Source organism: Pan paniscus, chromosome 7 (assembly GCF_029289425.2).
Source record: "Pan paniscus chromosome 7, NHGRI_mPanPan1-v2.0_pri, whole genome shotgun sequence".
Classification (NCBI taxonomy): Eukaryota; Metazoa; Chordata; class Mammalia; order Primates; family Hominidae; genus Pan; species Pan paniscus.
In genome coordinates, this window is record NC_073256.2 from 112532082 (window position 1) to 112549229 (window position 17148).

Genomic DNA, 17148 nt, shown 5'->3' on the forward strand with positions numbered 1-17148 from the left:
TGCCAATTGCTGTTGTTCGACAATCTTAGAAACCTGTGTTTCCTTTTCCTCTCCCTCCTGCAGGGCAGGAACTGTGTCAGTCTTGTTCCTTGTTGTAACCCAGTGCCGGGCACATGGTAAGTACTCAGGAAATGTTTATTGAATGAATGAAGAAAGCTGTTGCACAGAGGAGTCACTGGTTCACTCTAGAAGGGGGGAATCTGGGAGGGTTTTCTGGAGGAGGTGATGACTAAGCCAGGTTTTAAAGGAAGAATAGAAGTTTGCAGGGCATACCAGGCAGTGGAAACAGCATGCACAAAGACTCAGAGAGGTGGCGTCTTATGGAAGCTCACTGTTGTTGGAATGCAGAGTAAGGGGGACAAGGGGTGAGGCGAAGGTGTGGCCAAGGCATGACCTGCTCATGGAAGGTCCAGTGGATGTCTTCAGAAGCTGGGGGATGTGGGTAAGGAGGGGCATAATGTGACCTGTGGTTTGGAAATATTGTTCTGGTGGCTGTGTAAAGTGTCCGGTGAGAGGCTGTTGTGATGCACCAGGAGAGACATGATGAGGCTCCAACCCACGCACTGTATAAGGATAGGGAGGATGGATGAGTTCGAGATTTCAGCCTTGAGTCCCAGGGCTTGATGACTAATTTGATGTGGTAGAAGGAGTAGTCAAGAGTGGAAGGTGATTCCACTAACACAAACCACAGACACAAGAGAGAGGAAGAACAACTTTGAGAAAGTTGGGAAGGGAAAGGCGGTTCAGTTTTAGACACATTGAGTTTGAGGATCTCTTGGGGCTTCATGTCAGAAGCAGATAGTTTTACATTTGGCACCAAAGCTCAAGAGAGAGGTAAGAGCAGGAGATACAGATTTGGACTTCTGGACATATACAGTCATGTGCCACATAACAACATTTTACTGAACGACAGATTGCATATGGTCCCATAGGATGATTCTACCAAATTTTTACTGTAGCATTTCTATGTTTATCTCCATTTAGATACACAAAAACTTACCACTGTATTAAAGTTGCCTACGGTATTCAGTGCAGTAACGTGTTGTACAGGTTTGTAGCCTAGGAACAATAGGCTACATCACACAGCCTAGTGTGTAGTTGGCTAGAACATCTAGGTCTGTGTAAATTCACTCTATGATGTTCAAACAGCAATGAAATCACCTAACAACTCATCTCTCAGAATGTATCCCCATTGCTGTCATTCAGGATTATACATGGAAATTAAAGTGACAGGGGTGAATGACACTGCCAGGGAGAGGGTATGGAGTAAGACCAGAAAAAGTCTGGGCATAAAACACTCAAGGAAATAAAAATTCAGGGTACCTTCAGAGAAAGAGGACACCAAGAAAAAATGATCAGAGTCGCAGAGGCACCAGGAAGAGAAGTTGTCACGGAGACTGCTGCAGGGTCCCTGGGTTGCCTGCCCAACGCTTGTCCCTCTTTCCTCCTTCCCAACAGGTATCTGTTCTCCTTGACATAAGTGTATGGATGTTCCCACCCCAGAGAGCGAATCCTCATAATGGAAGCCAAAGGTGGTCGTTCCATTCTTCTTGCCAGGGACTGGCTTAGGAATAGACATGTGACCCATTAGGACCAAGGAAGCACGAAAGGGGGCATTCTTCTAGAGGGCTTCTGCGAAAGGTTTCCTTATTCTTAAGACAGAGGCGAGGATGAGATGATTCTATTTTATCTCTGGCCTTCATTGAGACTGCATGTAATATTTGACACAGTGGCAGCTATCTTGTGGCCATAAGGAAAATTAGTTTAAGGGTCAAATCAACACCCCAAAGATGGCAGAGAGGAGACAGGGGAAGAACTGGGGTCTCTTAAGACATTGCTGATCCAGGGGCCCTAAATGCAATCACAGAGCAGAGAGAAATTTGATGCACACAGAAGAAATGAAGTCAGTGTGACCATGGAGGCAGAAATTGGAGTATTGTGGCCACAAGCCAAGGTGTGCCATCAGCCACCAGCAATTGGAAGAGGCGAGGAATGGATTCTCCCCTGGAGCCTCTGGAGGGAGGGCAGCCCACTGACACCTTGACTTCTGCCCAGCATTTCCTCTGCCTTTCTGATCCAGGAGGTCAAGAAGGGTCCTCAGGGCTCCCGTGCCTGTGGCAGAAATGGTAGGAAGAGGCTGAGCTGCACGGGAGTTGGACAAAAGAGGACTTTAAAAAATGGCCTATAGAATTCCAGGAGTCAGAAATTGAGTCATCCATCCAGGAATCTTTATTATGCACCTGCTTTGTGTCACACCTGCTGGGAATACAGTTATAATTAGACTCAGAATCAGCTTTGGGCCTCAAAGAACGAGTGGAAAGGGCTTTCCCCAGAGGGAGCTGGCAGCTCTGAAAGACGCTTATTGACGATGGGGGTGGATTCATGTTGTCCAGGTACTGAGCTGGGGACGCAGCTGTTGGGGTGCAGGAATTCCCCAGCCCATCCTGCTGGCCCTGCTAAGAGACAGGCCTGGGCAGGAGGAGGCTGGAATCTCCAAAGCAGATGTGAGGAGGGAGCTAGCCCAAGGTCAGGTGTTGGCTCAAGTTTCTCCTGTAGTCAACACAAGGGCAGTGGAGGAACCTGGCCTGGAGTCTAGCCTGACCCGGAAGGAAGTTCATGGGCTGAAGTGTGAAGCTGCCAAGCTCCAGGGGCCTCAGAGACCTGCAGCCAAGGGTGTGTGTGTGGCGGGGGGGTGGGGGGGGTGTGGGGGGGTGGGCGGGGGTACTGGAAATAGCAGGCCAGAGAGCTGCCAGCCCTTTCCAGGGACAGCACTCTTTCAGGCTAGAGAGGAGCCATGATTGCAGTCACTGCTGTGTCTGCTGGGCCCTGGAAGATGGTGGAGTCCCCGAGGGTCAGAGGAGCTTCCAGGCCTCTCCACCCTTGGTGGGCATGCGGTGTGGCCTGGACCTTGGACCTTGGTTTTTATGTGACTCTCACCTGGGGATGGGAATGGTATGTGACCTCTTCCCAAGGCCCTCCATGGCACACTGGAGCTGAGAACTCCTGCTTGACACACTGAGTAAGCAGGCAGGGGACCACGACGGCATTTTTCTTCAACCTCATGGAAGAAACAGAGCTCAGGGAAGAGGGAGGGGGTCTTGTCAGGAAGAGAAAGGAAAGTGGGGAGTGGAGTCCTTAGCCAGGACCCAAGGTTGAGGATACCAGTCAGCACCCAGCGATCAGAACATTCCAGCACATTCCTCAGGAAGAGAAGCCGCTGTTCTCTTTTTGTTTGTTTGTGGGGGCAAAGGGGATGGCACTTTGAAAGTCAGACGTGGTGAAGGCAGCCACAGCTTTGGGGGTGCTAGGTGGCTCTCTGTCTCTCTTCTCTCCTCTGTTTCTCTCTTTCTTCTTGCCCCTCTCTTCCCCTTCCCTTCTTTCTCTCTTCTCCCTCCATCCTTCCTTTTCTCACTGTATGTCTCCTTGACATCGGGTCTCTATTTCTGTCTACCACTCACATCTGTGTCTCTGCTTTTCTCTCTCTCTCTTGCTGTCTCTCACACAGAGCCTGGCTTTATTCCTATTACCTCAGCTGAAGGGCCAGGACACCTCAGGAAGCACCTGTGCTCCGGCCCTGCCCAAGCACTTTTTCCATGTTCTCCTTTACACTTCCTCATGCATCCCTTCTTTTAACACGTGCTCACAACGTCATCCGTGCCTTTCAGGTCCCCTCACATATTTTCATCCGTTTTTATCAGCAAATATACAGGCATCTTCCTGGTGCCCCCTGTCCCATCCTGTTGGCCCAGACCCAGGCTGACAGAAGTTTCAGCTCCTTGGGGCCTGCTGGGGATGGGCGATAGGTAGGTGGTGCCCGCAGAGATCGGGCTCCTCACCCTCAATTCCTGAGAAACCACTGAAACAGGAGAGGGGCATTACAGCACCCTCAGCTCTCAGCCTCCTGGGGCTGCTCCCTCCTGAGGCCAGGACCCAGGATGAGAGCACCCAGGTAAAGGCTGCAGAGCTCCCCAATAGCATACGGTTTAGAGGGAGAGCCTGGGGCCTGATCTCTGACCGGGACCTCTGGCGAATCATGTAATCTTTTTGAGCCTCGGATTCTTTCTTTAAAACCTGGAAAATTGGTATTTTGTTTGCTCTATTGCACAAAGCGTTACCCAAAATGGGTATTTTGAGTAAAAAATACCCATTTTGTACTCAAAATACCCATTTTGGGAACAAAGCATGCCTTAATGTATACATTCAATCCTGCAACAACCTCACTACTAGGCAATATTATCATCTCTGTGAGGAAATGGAGGTTTAGAGAGGTGAAATCACTCATCCAAGGTTGCTCAGCTGATAAGCGGCAGAGCTGGGTTTCAAACCCGACAGTCTGGCCCCAGGCCCTACACCCTTATGGTTGATTGTTTTCCTGATGGTCTGTGAAATGCTCTCTTCTTCCACTTTTCTGGGATGGCCTGGGAGAACACAGTTGGTGCCCCTCTCCGGGTACCTCTGAGAAACTGTATTTCCAGGTCTGGCTCTATGGACAAGTGCCCATAGCATGGTTGTCCAGTCTGCAGAAGTGATAGTCCAGGTGCTGAGAGCACGTGGCCACCTCCACCTGGGTCTTCTAAGGGACACAGGGTCACTGAGTAGAGGGAAGGCTCTGATCCAGGGCTGCAGTAACCATCTGTGTTTTCCCCTAAGTCTCCTCAGGCTTTGTTGCCACAATACATTTATTTTTGGAGAATTAGCACCCCCAGTTCAGCACACTGGACCTCTTATTTGCCAGCTGCTTTCTCTCTTGTTTCTGTTTAACTATGGTGTGTATTGACTTTGCTGCTGCTATCTTTGTTTCACCTCTAAAAAGAGTATTTGAGTGGCAAGTACTGTTTATTCTCTTATTTCTTCAACAAATATGACTTCCATGCACAGGACACTGTGCTGATTACTCTGGGGGATATGAAAAATGAAACTGGTGTGGCCTTTGCCCTCAGGAATCTTATAGTTCACTAGGGACACACTAACATGCACGGAGGTCACTGTGATACCATGTGGAGTGTGATGAGAGCATTAGCACCAAACACGCACGTCGGGACTTCAGACAGAGCTCTTAGGGAAGCTTCCCAGAGGAAATGATGTCTAAATAACTAAGTTAAAGTGCAGAGACCCCAAAAACACAGTGATTTATATAAGATCAATCTTAAAATATAATTGTATTTCTCTCTCCTGTGACGGTGCGGATGTAGGTGGCAGTTGAGGCTGCTGGGATAGCTCAGCTCCACAAGGTCATTCGGGGACTCAGTTCTGCTCTATCTTGTTACTTTGCTCCAGTGTTCCACAGGGTGTTGGCCTCATCTCTACGGCTAAAACTTGGTCATTGCCACATTAGCGTTCCAGCTTATGGGCTGGGCGGAGAGGATGGAGGAATATACAACAGGTGCTTTAGGGCCCAGACCCAGAGTGGCTCACATATCCTATTGGCCAGAACTTGGTCATTTAGCCACATCTAATTACAAAGGAGATGGGGAAATGTAGTCGATAGCCAGGTGGCCAAGTGCCCAGCCAAAAATTTAATGTGGACGAAACAGATAACAGGGATTATTATCTCCATGACTCTATCACAATGAGTTGGACCTTGGCATATAAACAGAGCCTTGCTAAGTAAAAATTAGAATGAGAGGGCATTCACGTGCCTTCCAGAAAATGTCAGAGGTAAGGAAAAGTGCAAGATGTATTTAGAGAAAGTGAATATCCAGCATAACTGAAGTGTAGGGTTTCTGTAAAGGAGGTTGTGACCTACATACAGGTGGAGATAGGGCAGGCCTCATCTCTTTAACAGGCTACTCAGCCTTCCAAATAGAATGTAACCATGCCACCTGTACACCTGCTATCCCAAACACTTGATTCTTCTCTAACCAACCACACAGGATGTATGTTCTCTGAGCCCTACTCAGGAAATTTAACCTTGAGCTGATAGTGATCTAGATCCTATCAAAATCTTGGCTTCCTAAGGGTATGCTATTTGACTACTTTTTTAAAGCAATGATTCTTGTATGTATTGATGCTGATCCCAGAAAGTTCTATGAAGGACTACATTAGCCCAGTCTCCTAGCAGAAGCCCTTCACCATGTCGAGTTTCATGTTAAGCTCTTGGAAGAGGTGGCCACACGAAGAACACTTTGGTATGTTCCAACAAAACATTATTGAGGATGTTGCTCACATTTTGTTCATGGTATAACATGGTATTTTTAAATAAAAATCAACCACAGGCTCTATATCTTGCAACATCCTGTTGCTTTGTCCTTGGCATTCAAGACTAAACAAACATTTATCAAGGCACTGGCTATTGACAGATACTGGGCCAGGTGCTTGGTGGGAATATAGAGAGAAGAGACACAGTCCCTAACTTCCAAGAGCTCACAGTCTGGGGCAGGGGATGGGAATATGTGGCTTGTGAGGCAGACAGATAAGTAATAGGCATTTATGACATAATTTGGTAAATGTTGTGTGAAGCACAGAAAAAGATGCTATAATAGCCTGGAGAGAGAAGGTGAGGAAGGCCTTCTGAAGGAGCTAAGTCTTGGAGGTTGAATAAGGGTCAATAACATTAATCATGAGGAATGGATAAAACAATGTTCTAGGCAAAGGCAACAGCTTAGCAAAGTCATGCAGAAATGAGAGAGGGTGGGGCTCAGTGTGGCTGTGGTTTAGGGGGAGGAGGGGGGATTCAGCTGGAGGGATAGGCTGGGCTAGTCACAGGGGCCTTGCAGCCCTGCTGAGGAATTTGGGCTTTTGCCCACAGGCTCTATACCATCCTGGCAGATGATCAGATCCATATCTTAGAAATGTCAGTCTTGTCAACATAAGTTAGGGACTGGACTAAGAAGGGAAGCTGTTGCAATATGTCAGGTGAGAAGTGATGTGGCCTTAAACATGTGAAGACAAGGTGGACATAAGGAGGTGGAAAGAGGTTGGAGGAATATTAAGGAAGAAGAATCAATAGCACTTGGTGACTGATTTGGGGGTAAAGGAGAAGGAGAAGGTGATGGGACAGTGAGGTGTTTGGACTGGCAGTGTTACTCCTTTAGAACCAGCTGACAGGGGAAGGAGCAGGTGAGGGGTGGGGGATGAGGTGTTTGACTGTGGAGGTGGGCCAGGCAGTCAGATATGCAGGAGGAAATAAAGATTTTGGAGTTTCCAGTGTGCAGGTGCAGGTTAAAGATAAGGAGTGTGTCCAAAGCCAGTGAATACTGAATGACACACCTGCGGTGTTGTCAGATGCTTTTTATTCCACATAAGAAGTTGATGCAATGGCTACTGTGGGCCTGGAGCTTTCACACTCACTTATTTAGCCTGCTCCATAAAGCTGTGAGGAAGAATGCATTTACTTATTGATGCTTGGCTGGAGAAAGGATTTAAGCCTGCAGGTATTATCACTAGGCTGATTTTACAGTGAGGTTCAGAGAAGTGAAATGAGTGGTAGCAGGCCAGATTGCACAGAAGATGGTGGAGGGGGATTGAAGGGCAGGCCTTTGCAGCCTGGTCTATACCACAACTGCCTTTTGTGATGTGGGTGCCCTTTGAGCAGGAGAGGCATAGCTGCTGGTAGCACATGCTGCTCACAGGGGACTACATGAGTCGGTGGGGCAAGGGCACCTGACCATGGCCTTGGCTCCCGTGCATGCACTGGGTTCTGACTCTGGCACAACCCTGGGCATACTCAGCTCAGTGAGCTGGTTTGGTGCTCATTTTATCATCCTTTTGGTGCAGGAGGATTTCTGTCCCTCTTGGCCCTCCACATCCCCTGCTGTCCTCATGGCTGGAGAGGAGGCCTGCAATGAGGCAAAACTGACACCAAGGCAGGCCCATCCATGGTGAAAGCAGAGGTGTACTGGCATTAGGTGTTGAAAGATTTGCATGCGGAAGGGGTTGGGGAGAGGAAGTACTTAACCACTGATGTTGATTTAGTGCAAGGCTGGCACAGTGGGTTGAATTGTGTCCCCCCCCGCCCCCACCAAATATGTCCCAGTACCTGTGAATATGAGCTACTTCTGCAGATGTAGTTAAGAATCTCGAGATGAAATCATCTAGGATTTAGGGTGGTTCTAAATCCAGGGTCTCTCTGTTGCCCAGGCTGGAGTGCAGTGGCACCATCTCAGCTCACCACAGCCTCCACCTCCTGAGCTCAAGAGATCCTCCCGCCTTAGCCTCCTGAGCAGCTGGGACTACAGGTGTGCACCACCAGGCCTGGCTAATTTTTGTATTTTGTGTAGAGTTGGGGTTTCACCATGTTGCCCAGGCTGGTCTCAAACTCCTGGGCTCAAGGGATCTGCCCACCTCAGCCTCCCAAAGTGCTGGGATTACAGATGTGAGCCACCGCACCCAGCCTGAATCTACTGTCTTTATAAGAGAAAGAAGAGGGAACTGTGACACATGGGGAAGATGGCCATGGGAAAATGGGGACAGAGATTGGGGTGATACAGCCACGAATCCAGGAATGCCTAGGGTTCCCAGGAGCTGGAAAAGGCAAGGAATCTTCTCCCCTAGAGGCTTTGGAGGGAGTGTGGCCCTGCTAACACCTTGATTTCGGCTCAGTGATGCTAATTTTGGACTTCTGGCTTCCAGAACCATGACAGAATAAATTTCTGTGGTTGGAAACCACCAAGTTTGTGGTAATTTGTTGCCGCAGCCCCAGGGAATGAACACAGCTGGCAAACATGTGGCAGGCAAGTGCCTCCTACACCTAAGGAGGATGCCAATAATCACCCTCAGTATCCCTTTTGGGGAACCCGGCACCACCCTAGATCCTGCCCACAGAGCCCTCTGGCAGCTGCTGCCACATGACTGGAGCTGTCACACTCCATGCTGTGATTTAGTGCTCACCACGTCCCTAACACTGGACTTGGCTCAGGCAGCTCAGAAAAGGGTCTGGCAGGGCCACTGTTCTCAAGGGGCCTGGAGCCTTGGCCTGTGTGGGTGTGGGGCATGGCCATATCACCTCTGGAGCATGAACAGTACCTGCCAGTCTCTGGACATCTGCTCAGTCCACCCAGCCTCAGCTCAGCAGCTGGGCTTTCTCCAGCTTTTGGGCTGTCCAGCTGCAGCTCAGCAGACAGCAGCATAGGACTTGTAACTTATTCACCTCGAGGTGAATAAGTTACCCACAGAGATTTAGGCAGAGAAAAATACCGTTTGAGCCAACAGGTTAAAGAAAACGCACCAGTGCCTGGATTTTGCCTTTAAATCCAGGGACAGCCTGGATTTAAAGGTCTATGGAATTCCTGAGGTGAATGCTTCCTGAAGCCACGGAGAAGGATGGCACAGAGCAAGTGTGACATGGGAGGTGGGTCTTAAAGGAGAAGCAAAACTATCCGGATATGGGGAAAAGGACAAAATATCATACAGGATGCAGCCTCCCCTGCCCTCAAAGAGGGGTGCTTATCCTGATGGCGGGGGGGTGGTTTCCTCACTCAGGACTTCCTCTTTCTTTTCTTCGGCACAGTCCCCTCCAATTGCTTGCCTCAGAATCACTGGCTATAATTATACAAAAGCGGATTCCCGAACTGCCTCCCAGACAGACTGAGTTTGAATCTCTGTGGCTAGGACCTAGATATCTGCATTTTTAATAAGATCCCAGATGATGCTGATGTATCGTCAGCTAAGAATTACTGGCCTAAAGGTGTTTCCAACACAGCCCACCATGCCAGTACAAAGCAGCTGTGCACACTTTTGGAAGGATCCCCATTTTCTCCTGGGGAACTGGCCTTGGGATATGACCAATAGCGCCCCATAGCTCTCAGAACAACCCTGTCCCCATGGGCCCTCGCGGGCAGGCTGAGCACAGCAATGTGGCACTCAGCGGCTGGCCTGGGATTTGTTGGAAATAGGTTTGCTGCTTCTCAGCCAAGTGGCCTGAAGCAAACAATTTAACCTGTCTTGATTTCCTCATCTGGAAAATGGGGACACCAATAGAACCAACAAAAAGTGTTGAGAGGACTGAATGCCAGCATGTGCATGAAATGCCTCATCGGTGCATAGTACAGCATTTGATAACTCAGAGCTTTTTCAAAAAGGTATGATGATGAAAACCTTATTCAGAAGAAAGAAAACTTCACAGAAATCATTATTACAAAGCCCACCTGAAGCTCTCCTGCACATCAGACCCCTCCTGGGGAGTGTTTGGAAAACATCAGTCTAGTGGCCGCTCCCCAGTCTTATGCCTTCCCCATCCTTCCCTCCCATCTGTGAAAACAGAGGAATCTCTAGTGGGGGGTGTCTGAGTTTTTTGAAAAAGAGAAAGCTTTCCTCTGGTAAGAATCACCTGGGGGCACTTGAAGACACGGCCTGGCCTCTCTGGGAAATTCTGCTTTTGGTGTTGGAGATGGGTTCTTGGAATTTACATTTTTAATCAGGTACTTCTTAACTTTTCAGCAGTTAAGGAAGCACTGGTTTAAAGTGGGTTTAACCTTCTGTGGTTGAGAGAGGTTTTGGCGCCACCCTGACCAGCCAAGGCTGTCTCCCCTGTTACCCACAATTCCTTGTGGCGACACCACCTCTATCTAGGAGGGAAGTGTCACTTATGGTGTGGAGCCTGCTAGTTGTGTTTGGAGATTGCAAAGCACAGTCTTTGTCGGTCTGTGTATGTGTTCATGTAAGTGTGCACACACCCTCACACTTCTGAAAACTACCTCGATGATGGCAGGAAAAAAGAACTGGCTAAAATTGTAGAAGTTGAGAGCCAACACAGTGCTCAGAGGAACTTTAACGCTAAATAAAAACGAAGGATGAGGAGGGGTCCCATGGACAGACGGGGGGAACGGGAGACTCAGTTGAGAGTGGAGGCCCCTGACTGAAAGCCAGCAGTCCCCACGTGGAGCTCTCACCTTCTGGATGGCTCAGCCTGGCAGGCTGCTTCTGTTTGAGAATCCTGGGAGGCTCGCCCTTCCACATGTACTTTAAGCCTAGAGAAGTGTTGGGAGCTGTCCTGCCACTCGTGGGGCAAGGGGAGGACTGCTTAGCCAACCCTGGTGAGATGTGAGCTAGGGAGAGGCTGCCGTTCTTGCCCCTGCCCTCCCATGTCTTTCTAAGGATGATTCTAGAACCTTCTCTCTGTCTCCTCCGTGGAGCTGGCTGCCAAGGGGAAGCTTTGCTTACCCAGTCCGGTGCTGCTGGTGGTGCCTTCGTCTTCTGACATGATCTCTGTAACAGGGACTTGAAAATAACACTCGGAGCAGTGCCCTGTTCAAATGGTCACAGTTCACATCCTGAGGAACCATCTATTTTGGGCATGTTGAAGTTTGGAGCAGATCAGTACTGGATAAACCGCATTTTTCTAGGACTAGACCAGGAACACCAAATATAGTAGAAATGTAACAAGCCCTCAGAATATGATTTATGAAAACAAAACAAAATGTGTAATTCTGTGAATATACTAAAAACCATTGAATTATACTCTTTAAATGAGTGAATTATATCTCAATAAAACTTTTACAAAAAAAAATTAAATGCTGAAAAGTAGATGATTTCCTGGAAAGGTAGTTTCTCATTTTAAGATATAATTATCAGCCTGAGTGGGACCTACTTTTCTCTCTGACCCTGTCCTGTTTAGAAATACCAACATGCATTTCCCATCAGCACCATAGAACCTGACTCCTCCCCACCCCACAAATCACTCAACTTTGCAAAAGGGTGACATTTGACAAATCCCAAAACAGCCGAACAGGCGAGCCATCGCTATTCAGGTTTGCATTTGCAAACTGAATCCTTAACTACCACAAATAACAGCAGCTTGCACTTGCTGAAGAGCTCTTCTGAGCCAGGGCCTGCCTAAGCACATTCAATGCTCACATGAGCCTGTCGCCCAGGCTGGAGTGCAATGGCACGATCTCGGCTCACTGCAACCTCCGCCTCCTGGGTTCAAGTGATTCTCCTGCCTCAGCCTCCTGAGTAGCTGGGATTACAGGCGCACACCACCACACCAGGCTAATTTTTGTAATTTTTGTATTTTTAGTAGAGATGGGGTGTCACAATGTTGGTCAGGCTGGTCTCGAACTCCTGACCTTGTGATCCACTCGCCTGGGATTACAGACATGAGCCAAAATTAGCTCATAATAACAAAAATTAGCCTGGTGTGGTGGTGCGCACCTGTAATCCCAGCTACTCAGGAGGCTGAGGCAGGAGAATCACTTGAACCCAGGAGGCGGAGGTTGCGGTGAGCCGAGATCATGCCATTGCACTCCAGCCTGGGCGACCAGCTCATGAGCCACTGTGCCCGGCCCACCTGGAGAGCTTTTAAAGCCACTGCTGCCTTGTTCCCATCCCTGGAGAGTCTGATTTTATTGCTTTGGGGTGCAGCCAGAGCACAAGCTTTGGTTTTGTTTTTTTTCATAGCACACCAGGCATTCTAATAAGAACCCTGGCTCTAGAGTCCATGTTTACATTAAAGAGGCTATTTACTTCTTGCCTGGTACCACGCCTGTGACATGGGTAGCTGTCCCTGGCAGCATGGCTAAATTCCTCCATCTGGGGTTCACAGAGAGAAGGGGAATGAGTTTCAGGACAATGGCTGTGGCTGCAGGCTCCTGCACAATCTATCTGGCCCTGTCTGATCCTTGGCCTCTGCCGGCCTTTTCTTCCCCACAGCTGGAAGCCTAATCTCAGCCCCATTCCAGTTCCACCCCACCTCGCCCATTCTGCCCCAAGCCCACAGCCCAATTCTCACCCTGGGTGGGGGGAATCAAGGCAGCCGTAGCTCAAGAGTGTGTGCCAACAGCAAGAATTCCTGATTATTAATCCACCCACACTGACATTGGGTTCCTATAAGCAAGTTGTGGTCTGCACTGTGAAACTGGTTAGGGTAACTGCAGCCCTGCCCAGCTCCTCCAGGCTTAGGACCTCTTCAGGAACCTGGCTCCCTTTTCACATGTGGCCCCTGTGTTTCACTTAGTGAAAGAGAATCTTGTCTTCTTGTTAGCCTTTGATCTCTGGAGCTGCCCCTTTCTATTTTAGTCTTAAATTCCTTTCCCACCACCATGCCTGAGTAGGCAGGTCTTCCTCAGACCAGTTTTGCACTGCAGTCCTCCTGGCAGGTTGCCTCCTATAAAATGTCCCTCTTTGGTGGGGTGTGGTGGCTCATGCCTCTAATCCCAGGACTTTGGGAAGCCGAGGAGGGTGGATCACCTGAGGTCAGGAGTTCGAGACCAGCCTGGCCAACATGTTGAAACCCTGACTCTACTAAAAGTACAAAATTACCTGGACATGGTGGCATGTGCCTGTAATCCCAGCTACTCTAGAGGCTGAGGTGGGAGAGTCGCTTGAACCAGGAAGGTGGAGGTTGCAGTGAGCTGAGATTGTGCCACTGCACTCCAGTCTGGGTGACAGAGCGAGACTCTGTCTCAAACAAAAACAAAAACAAAAACAAAAAAAAGTCCCTCTTCAAGGCCCACACGCTTGTCCAGAATCTACATTTCCAATGCTTAAATAGGATCTGCGCTTCAAAATAGAAACATACAGTAGGGTCCTCTGAAGTTACTATGGAAATTAGATTAGAAAAACAAGACTACTATACTTGAGGAAAGAAAATGGGAAACCTGAGACTAAGATCATGACCCCTGGAAAGGATATGGCGGTCCCAGGCTCAAGAGCTCTTAGCTCTGGGCCGCTCCCCTGCCTAATCCCCGGCATGCTGGCCCCCACTGCAGGAGGGGACGTCCTCTCTCCCTGCCCTTCTAGCCCTGGCCAGCTCCCCCTCCTGCCCTCAGGAGTCAGTTGCAGGAAGGAACCGGAGTCGGCTTCAGCCTGACAATCACAGCAGGAAATGGCTAAACTCTCTTGGGAAATTTTGGGTCTGGTGAGACCCTGGGCCTCATTTTTGACCTTTGTATCCAATATGGACCCTTCTTATACTCAGCCACACAGTACTCTGACTCCACAGCTCCCAACTCTTCCTACTACAGCACTGCCTGGCTCTTAAGGCTTTCGGCTTTGCCTTCTAGGAAGCTTGTTCCATTGACAGGAGTTCCCCACGGCTGGGGCCCTCTCCTTCTCACTGGAGCTGAGGACACAATGGGTGACAGCCCTTGCGAGTGGAGGCTGCTCATTTTCCTGCCCCCCATTTACCTAAGGCCTGGAACCCACTGTTGGCGTTCTTGAAGCTTCTTACTGCTGTTTACAGGCAAATATGTGTTCACTCTCCTCTAGAAAACGCTTCTCCACTGAGATCTGTGCCTTCCTCCTCGACCATCTGTCATGTTTAGAATTAGTTCATTTGCTGACAGAAAACCCAAAATAACAGTATCTCAAACACTCGAGATTTTATTTTTTAAGTTAAAGAAGTCTCTGAAGCAGACTGTCCCGAGCAGGTAATTTAGCTTCATGAAGTCTTCGGGGACCCACGCTTCTTCCCACTTATGGTTCTCCCATTCTTAAGGTGGGAGCCTCGTCTTATGGCCCAGGATGCAGCCCACACCTCAGCCACCATGTCAGAGCTCCAGGTCGGCCACGGAGGGAAGGGAACAGGAAGGGCTTCCAGAGCACCCTAGAGCAGGGACACAGCCACTCCCAGTGACCGGCTAGGATGAGCAATGTGATCTTAAAAAGTCTGGATGCAATGGCTCTGGCTAAAAAACCTCTTCTTGCTAAGGAAGAAGGGGCTGATGGATATGGGAGGGAGGTCTCAGTCTCTCCCACATCACCCTCATTACTGGCCTCCACACATCTTAGGTATCCCCTCACAAGCTCCGAGGACTTCATTGCCCATTTCCCTCAAACTGTGCCATCATCTTGGGAGTCCTCAGCACTGCATCAACCATCTCTTGATGCCTCCATCCAAGCTCTTCCTCCATCCAGCCTCCATCCTCAAGGCCACAGCAGGGAACTTGTCATCCCAACTTGGAAGTATCCAGCTCACCGAACTCTTATCCTTCCTGCTTGCCCTTCTCTCCCACGAAATCTCTTCTAGGATCTCCCGGGGATCTTGAGTTCCTGGCCTCCTCCCCACTTACCAAGTAAAAGAGCCCATCCTCAATGCACTTGTGTTTCTGCCCCACTGCCTGCCAGCCTCATGGTCTCCCGTCCTTGTGCACATACTCCCTGCTCCTCCTGCTCCTGGCTGAGCCAGCCCTTGCCTCCACCGGCTGAGTCCCGCTCCTCTGCTGCGCAGACCATGCAGCCTCAGACAGCAGCTGCATCCCAAAGAGAAGTTACATGTTTTGTTGTTGTTGCTTCATTTTGGGAGATGCTGCTCCCAAAGCCTCTCACATGGACTTTGTTAGCTCCTTGTCCCATTTCCCTTCTCAGCCCTTTCAGACCCTAGCACTTTCCGCAAGCCTCCCTGCCTCCCAGCCATGACTGCTTCCTGTTTTTTGGAAGAGATGTCCTCAGGTGTGGCCGCCTCCACTTCCTGCCCTGTCACCAGCGAGCTTCTCTGCTTGCGTTCTCCTCTCTGCCCCCTTCTCTGAGGAAGGGTGGTCCCCTTGCCGAGCTAAAACTGAACTGCCCACAGGCAGTAAGCCTCTCATCCTCCTGCCTTCTCTGGATTACTCCTTGGAGTATCCTTCTATCGCCTGTGCCTTCAATCTCTTCTTCATCGGCTTCTTCCTCCCTGGAAACGAATATGAAGATCTCCTCCAAATTACAAAAGTCCTCCATGTATTGCGATCTCTTGGCCTATATAGATTGTTTTGCAGCAAAGTTTGTTGAGAAAGTTGTCTACACTCCCTTCATCCACTTCTCCACCCCATCTGGGCTCCCACCCTTTCCTCTCTGGCTTCTGCTCTCACGATTTCCTGGAAACTGGGCAAAGGCTCCTACTTAGGTGGGCTTTCCGGGGCTCTACTTACAGACTCCCCTGGGGCAGGAGACACCGTCAGCCACACCCCACCCCTTGGAAATCCTTTGCTCCCCTAGTTTTCCTGGCAGGACTGTTTCTCCACTCTGCTGTCTCCCAGGCCAGCCCCTTTCATCTGGGTGTCTTGGGAATGCTGTTTTCCCAGCATTCCCGCAGCCCGTGGCTCTTCTCTTCGCAGGGCCCATCTTCCTCCCCACAGTGATCTTTCAAACCCAGGATGTCAGCTGCTGCCTACCCGCAGCAGAGCTTTCTGGTTTGAGCAGAGCTGAGCTTGCCAGGCCTCAGGCAGTTCTGGGCATGTCTGGGGACCTGGTGAACGGACTACCCCAGGTCTATCTGTATGGGAACTAGCAGTGTCCCGGGAAAGAACCAGCTGTTGTTTTGCCTCCTCAATGACAACCAATCAACATATTTATCTCTACACACATTAATAAGCACTCTTCTAGAAACTGGGGGTATGGCAGGGAACAAAACAGACACAATTCTGGTCTTCATGGAGGCAGACAGACACAAGATAAGTAAGACCACATTGCAAGAAATGCTGAGGACAAAAAGCAGGGTGAAGGGATAGGAAGAGAGTGTGTGTGTCTGTGTGTGTGTGCAGTGTGTGTGTGTGCGTGTTGACATTTGCAATAGGGCAGTCACTGAGATGGTGACATTTGAGCAGAGACTGAAGGGTTGGTGTGTGACCATGCGCATGGAGAGTATTCCAGGTTGAGGGACAGCAGGTTTAATGAAGCTTATAGGAGGCCATTGCTTTGGACTGAGCTTTTGTGCTAGGTCCGACAGACCAGACCAAGCCAGAATGGAGCCACTTGTGCTTGCCATATAATTAAACTTAACTTTAAAATGGGCCCATTTTCCAAAAAAAAGGAAAATAATCAGAAGGGCACCAGCTTACCTGAGCCGGCATGATAAGGAAAACCCCTGTGTTTTAACACTGTCAGGAAAGTCACTTATAAACGAGCATCCCGCTTTGTCCTCCATTTCTACTTCTTCAGCCCTCTTCTGCCTGTAAGCCCCGCCCCCCCCACCTCAGTGCATCAGAGTACCTGTTCTAAATCTGTAGACGGTATGCTGCCCAATTCATGAATTGCTAATAAAAGCCAAGTAGATCTTTCAACTAAATTTGTTTAAAAAGATTTTTTATAACAGTCCTGAGAGAACAGCAAAAATTCTTTGCTTGAGAACTGAAGGAAGCAGAGTGAATCAGGAGGGCCCCAAGATAAGGTCAGGCCAATAGTGGTGGAGGGGTGTGTGTGTGTGTGTGTGTGTGTGTGTGTGTGTGTGTAGGGTGGGGGTATTAGGGCTGATAACTTAGGGCTTTGTACAAACTTGGGTTTTACTCTGAGGCA

General features: G+C 49.3%; 1 protein-coding gene and 1 long non-coding RNA gene across 2 annotated transcripts in view; both read right to left on the bottom strand.

Moving 5' to 3' along the window:
* Nucleotides 1-218: 218 nt before the first annotated feature.
* CFAP418 (cilia and flagella associated protein 418) overlaps nucleotides 219-17148 on the bottom strand; it is a 64100-nt gene continuing 47170 nt past the window's right edge. Inside the window, exon 6 of the mRNA XM_055116758.2 lies at nucleotides 219-675. Coding sequence (XP_054972733.1) covers nucleotides 654-675 — 22 coding nt within the window. The 3' untranslated portion in view covers nucleotides 219-653. The remainder of the gene's footprint in view (nucleotides 676-17148) is intronic.
* On the bottom strand, nucleotides 1811-10886 carry LOC130541765 (uncharacterized). Its single transcript, XR_008955867.1, has 3 exons — nucleotides 10830-10886; nucleotides 2938-3097; nucleotides 1811-2112 (listed from the first exon to the last, which is right to left on the bottom strand). It is a non-coding gene; the product is annotated as an uncharacterized LOC130541765 (long non-coding RNA).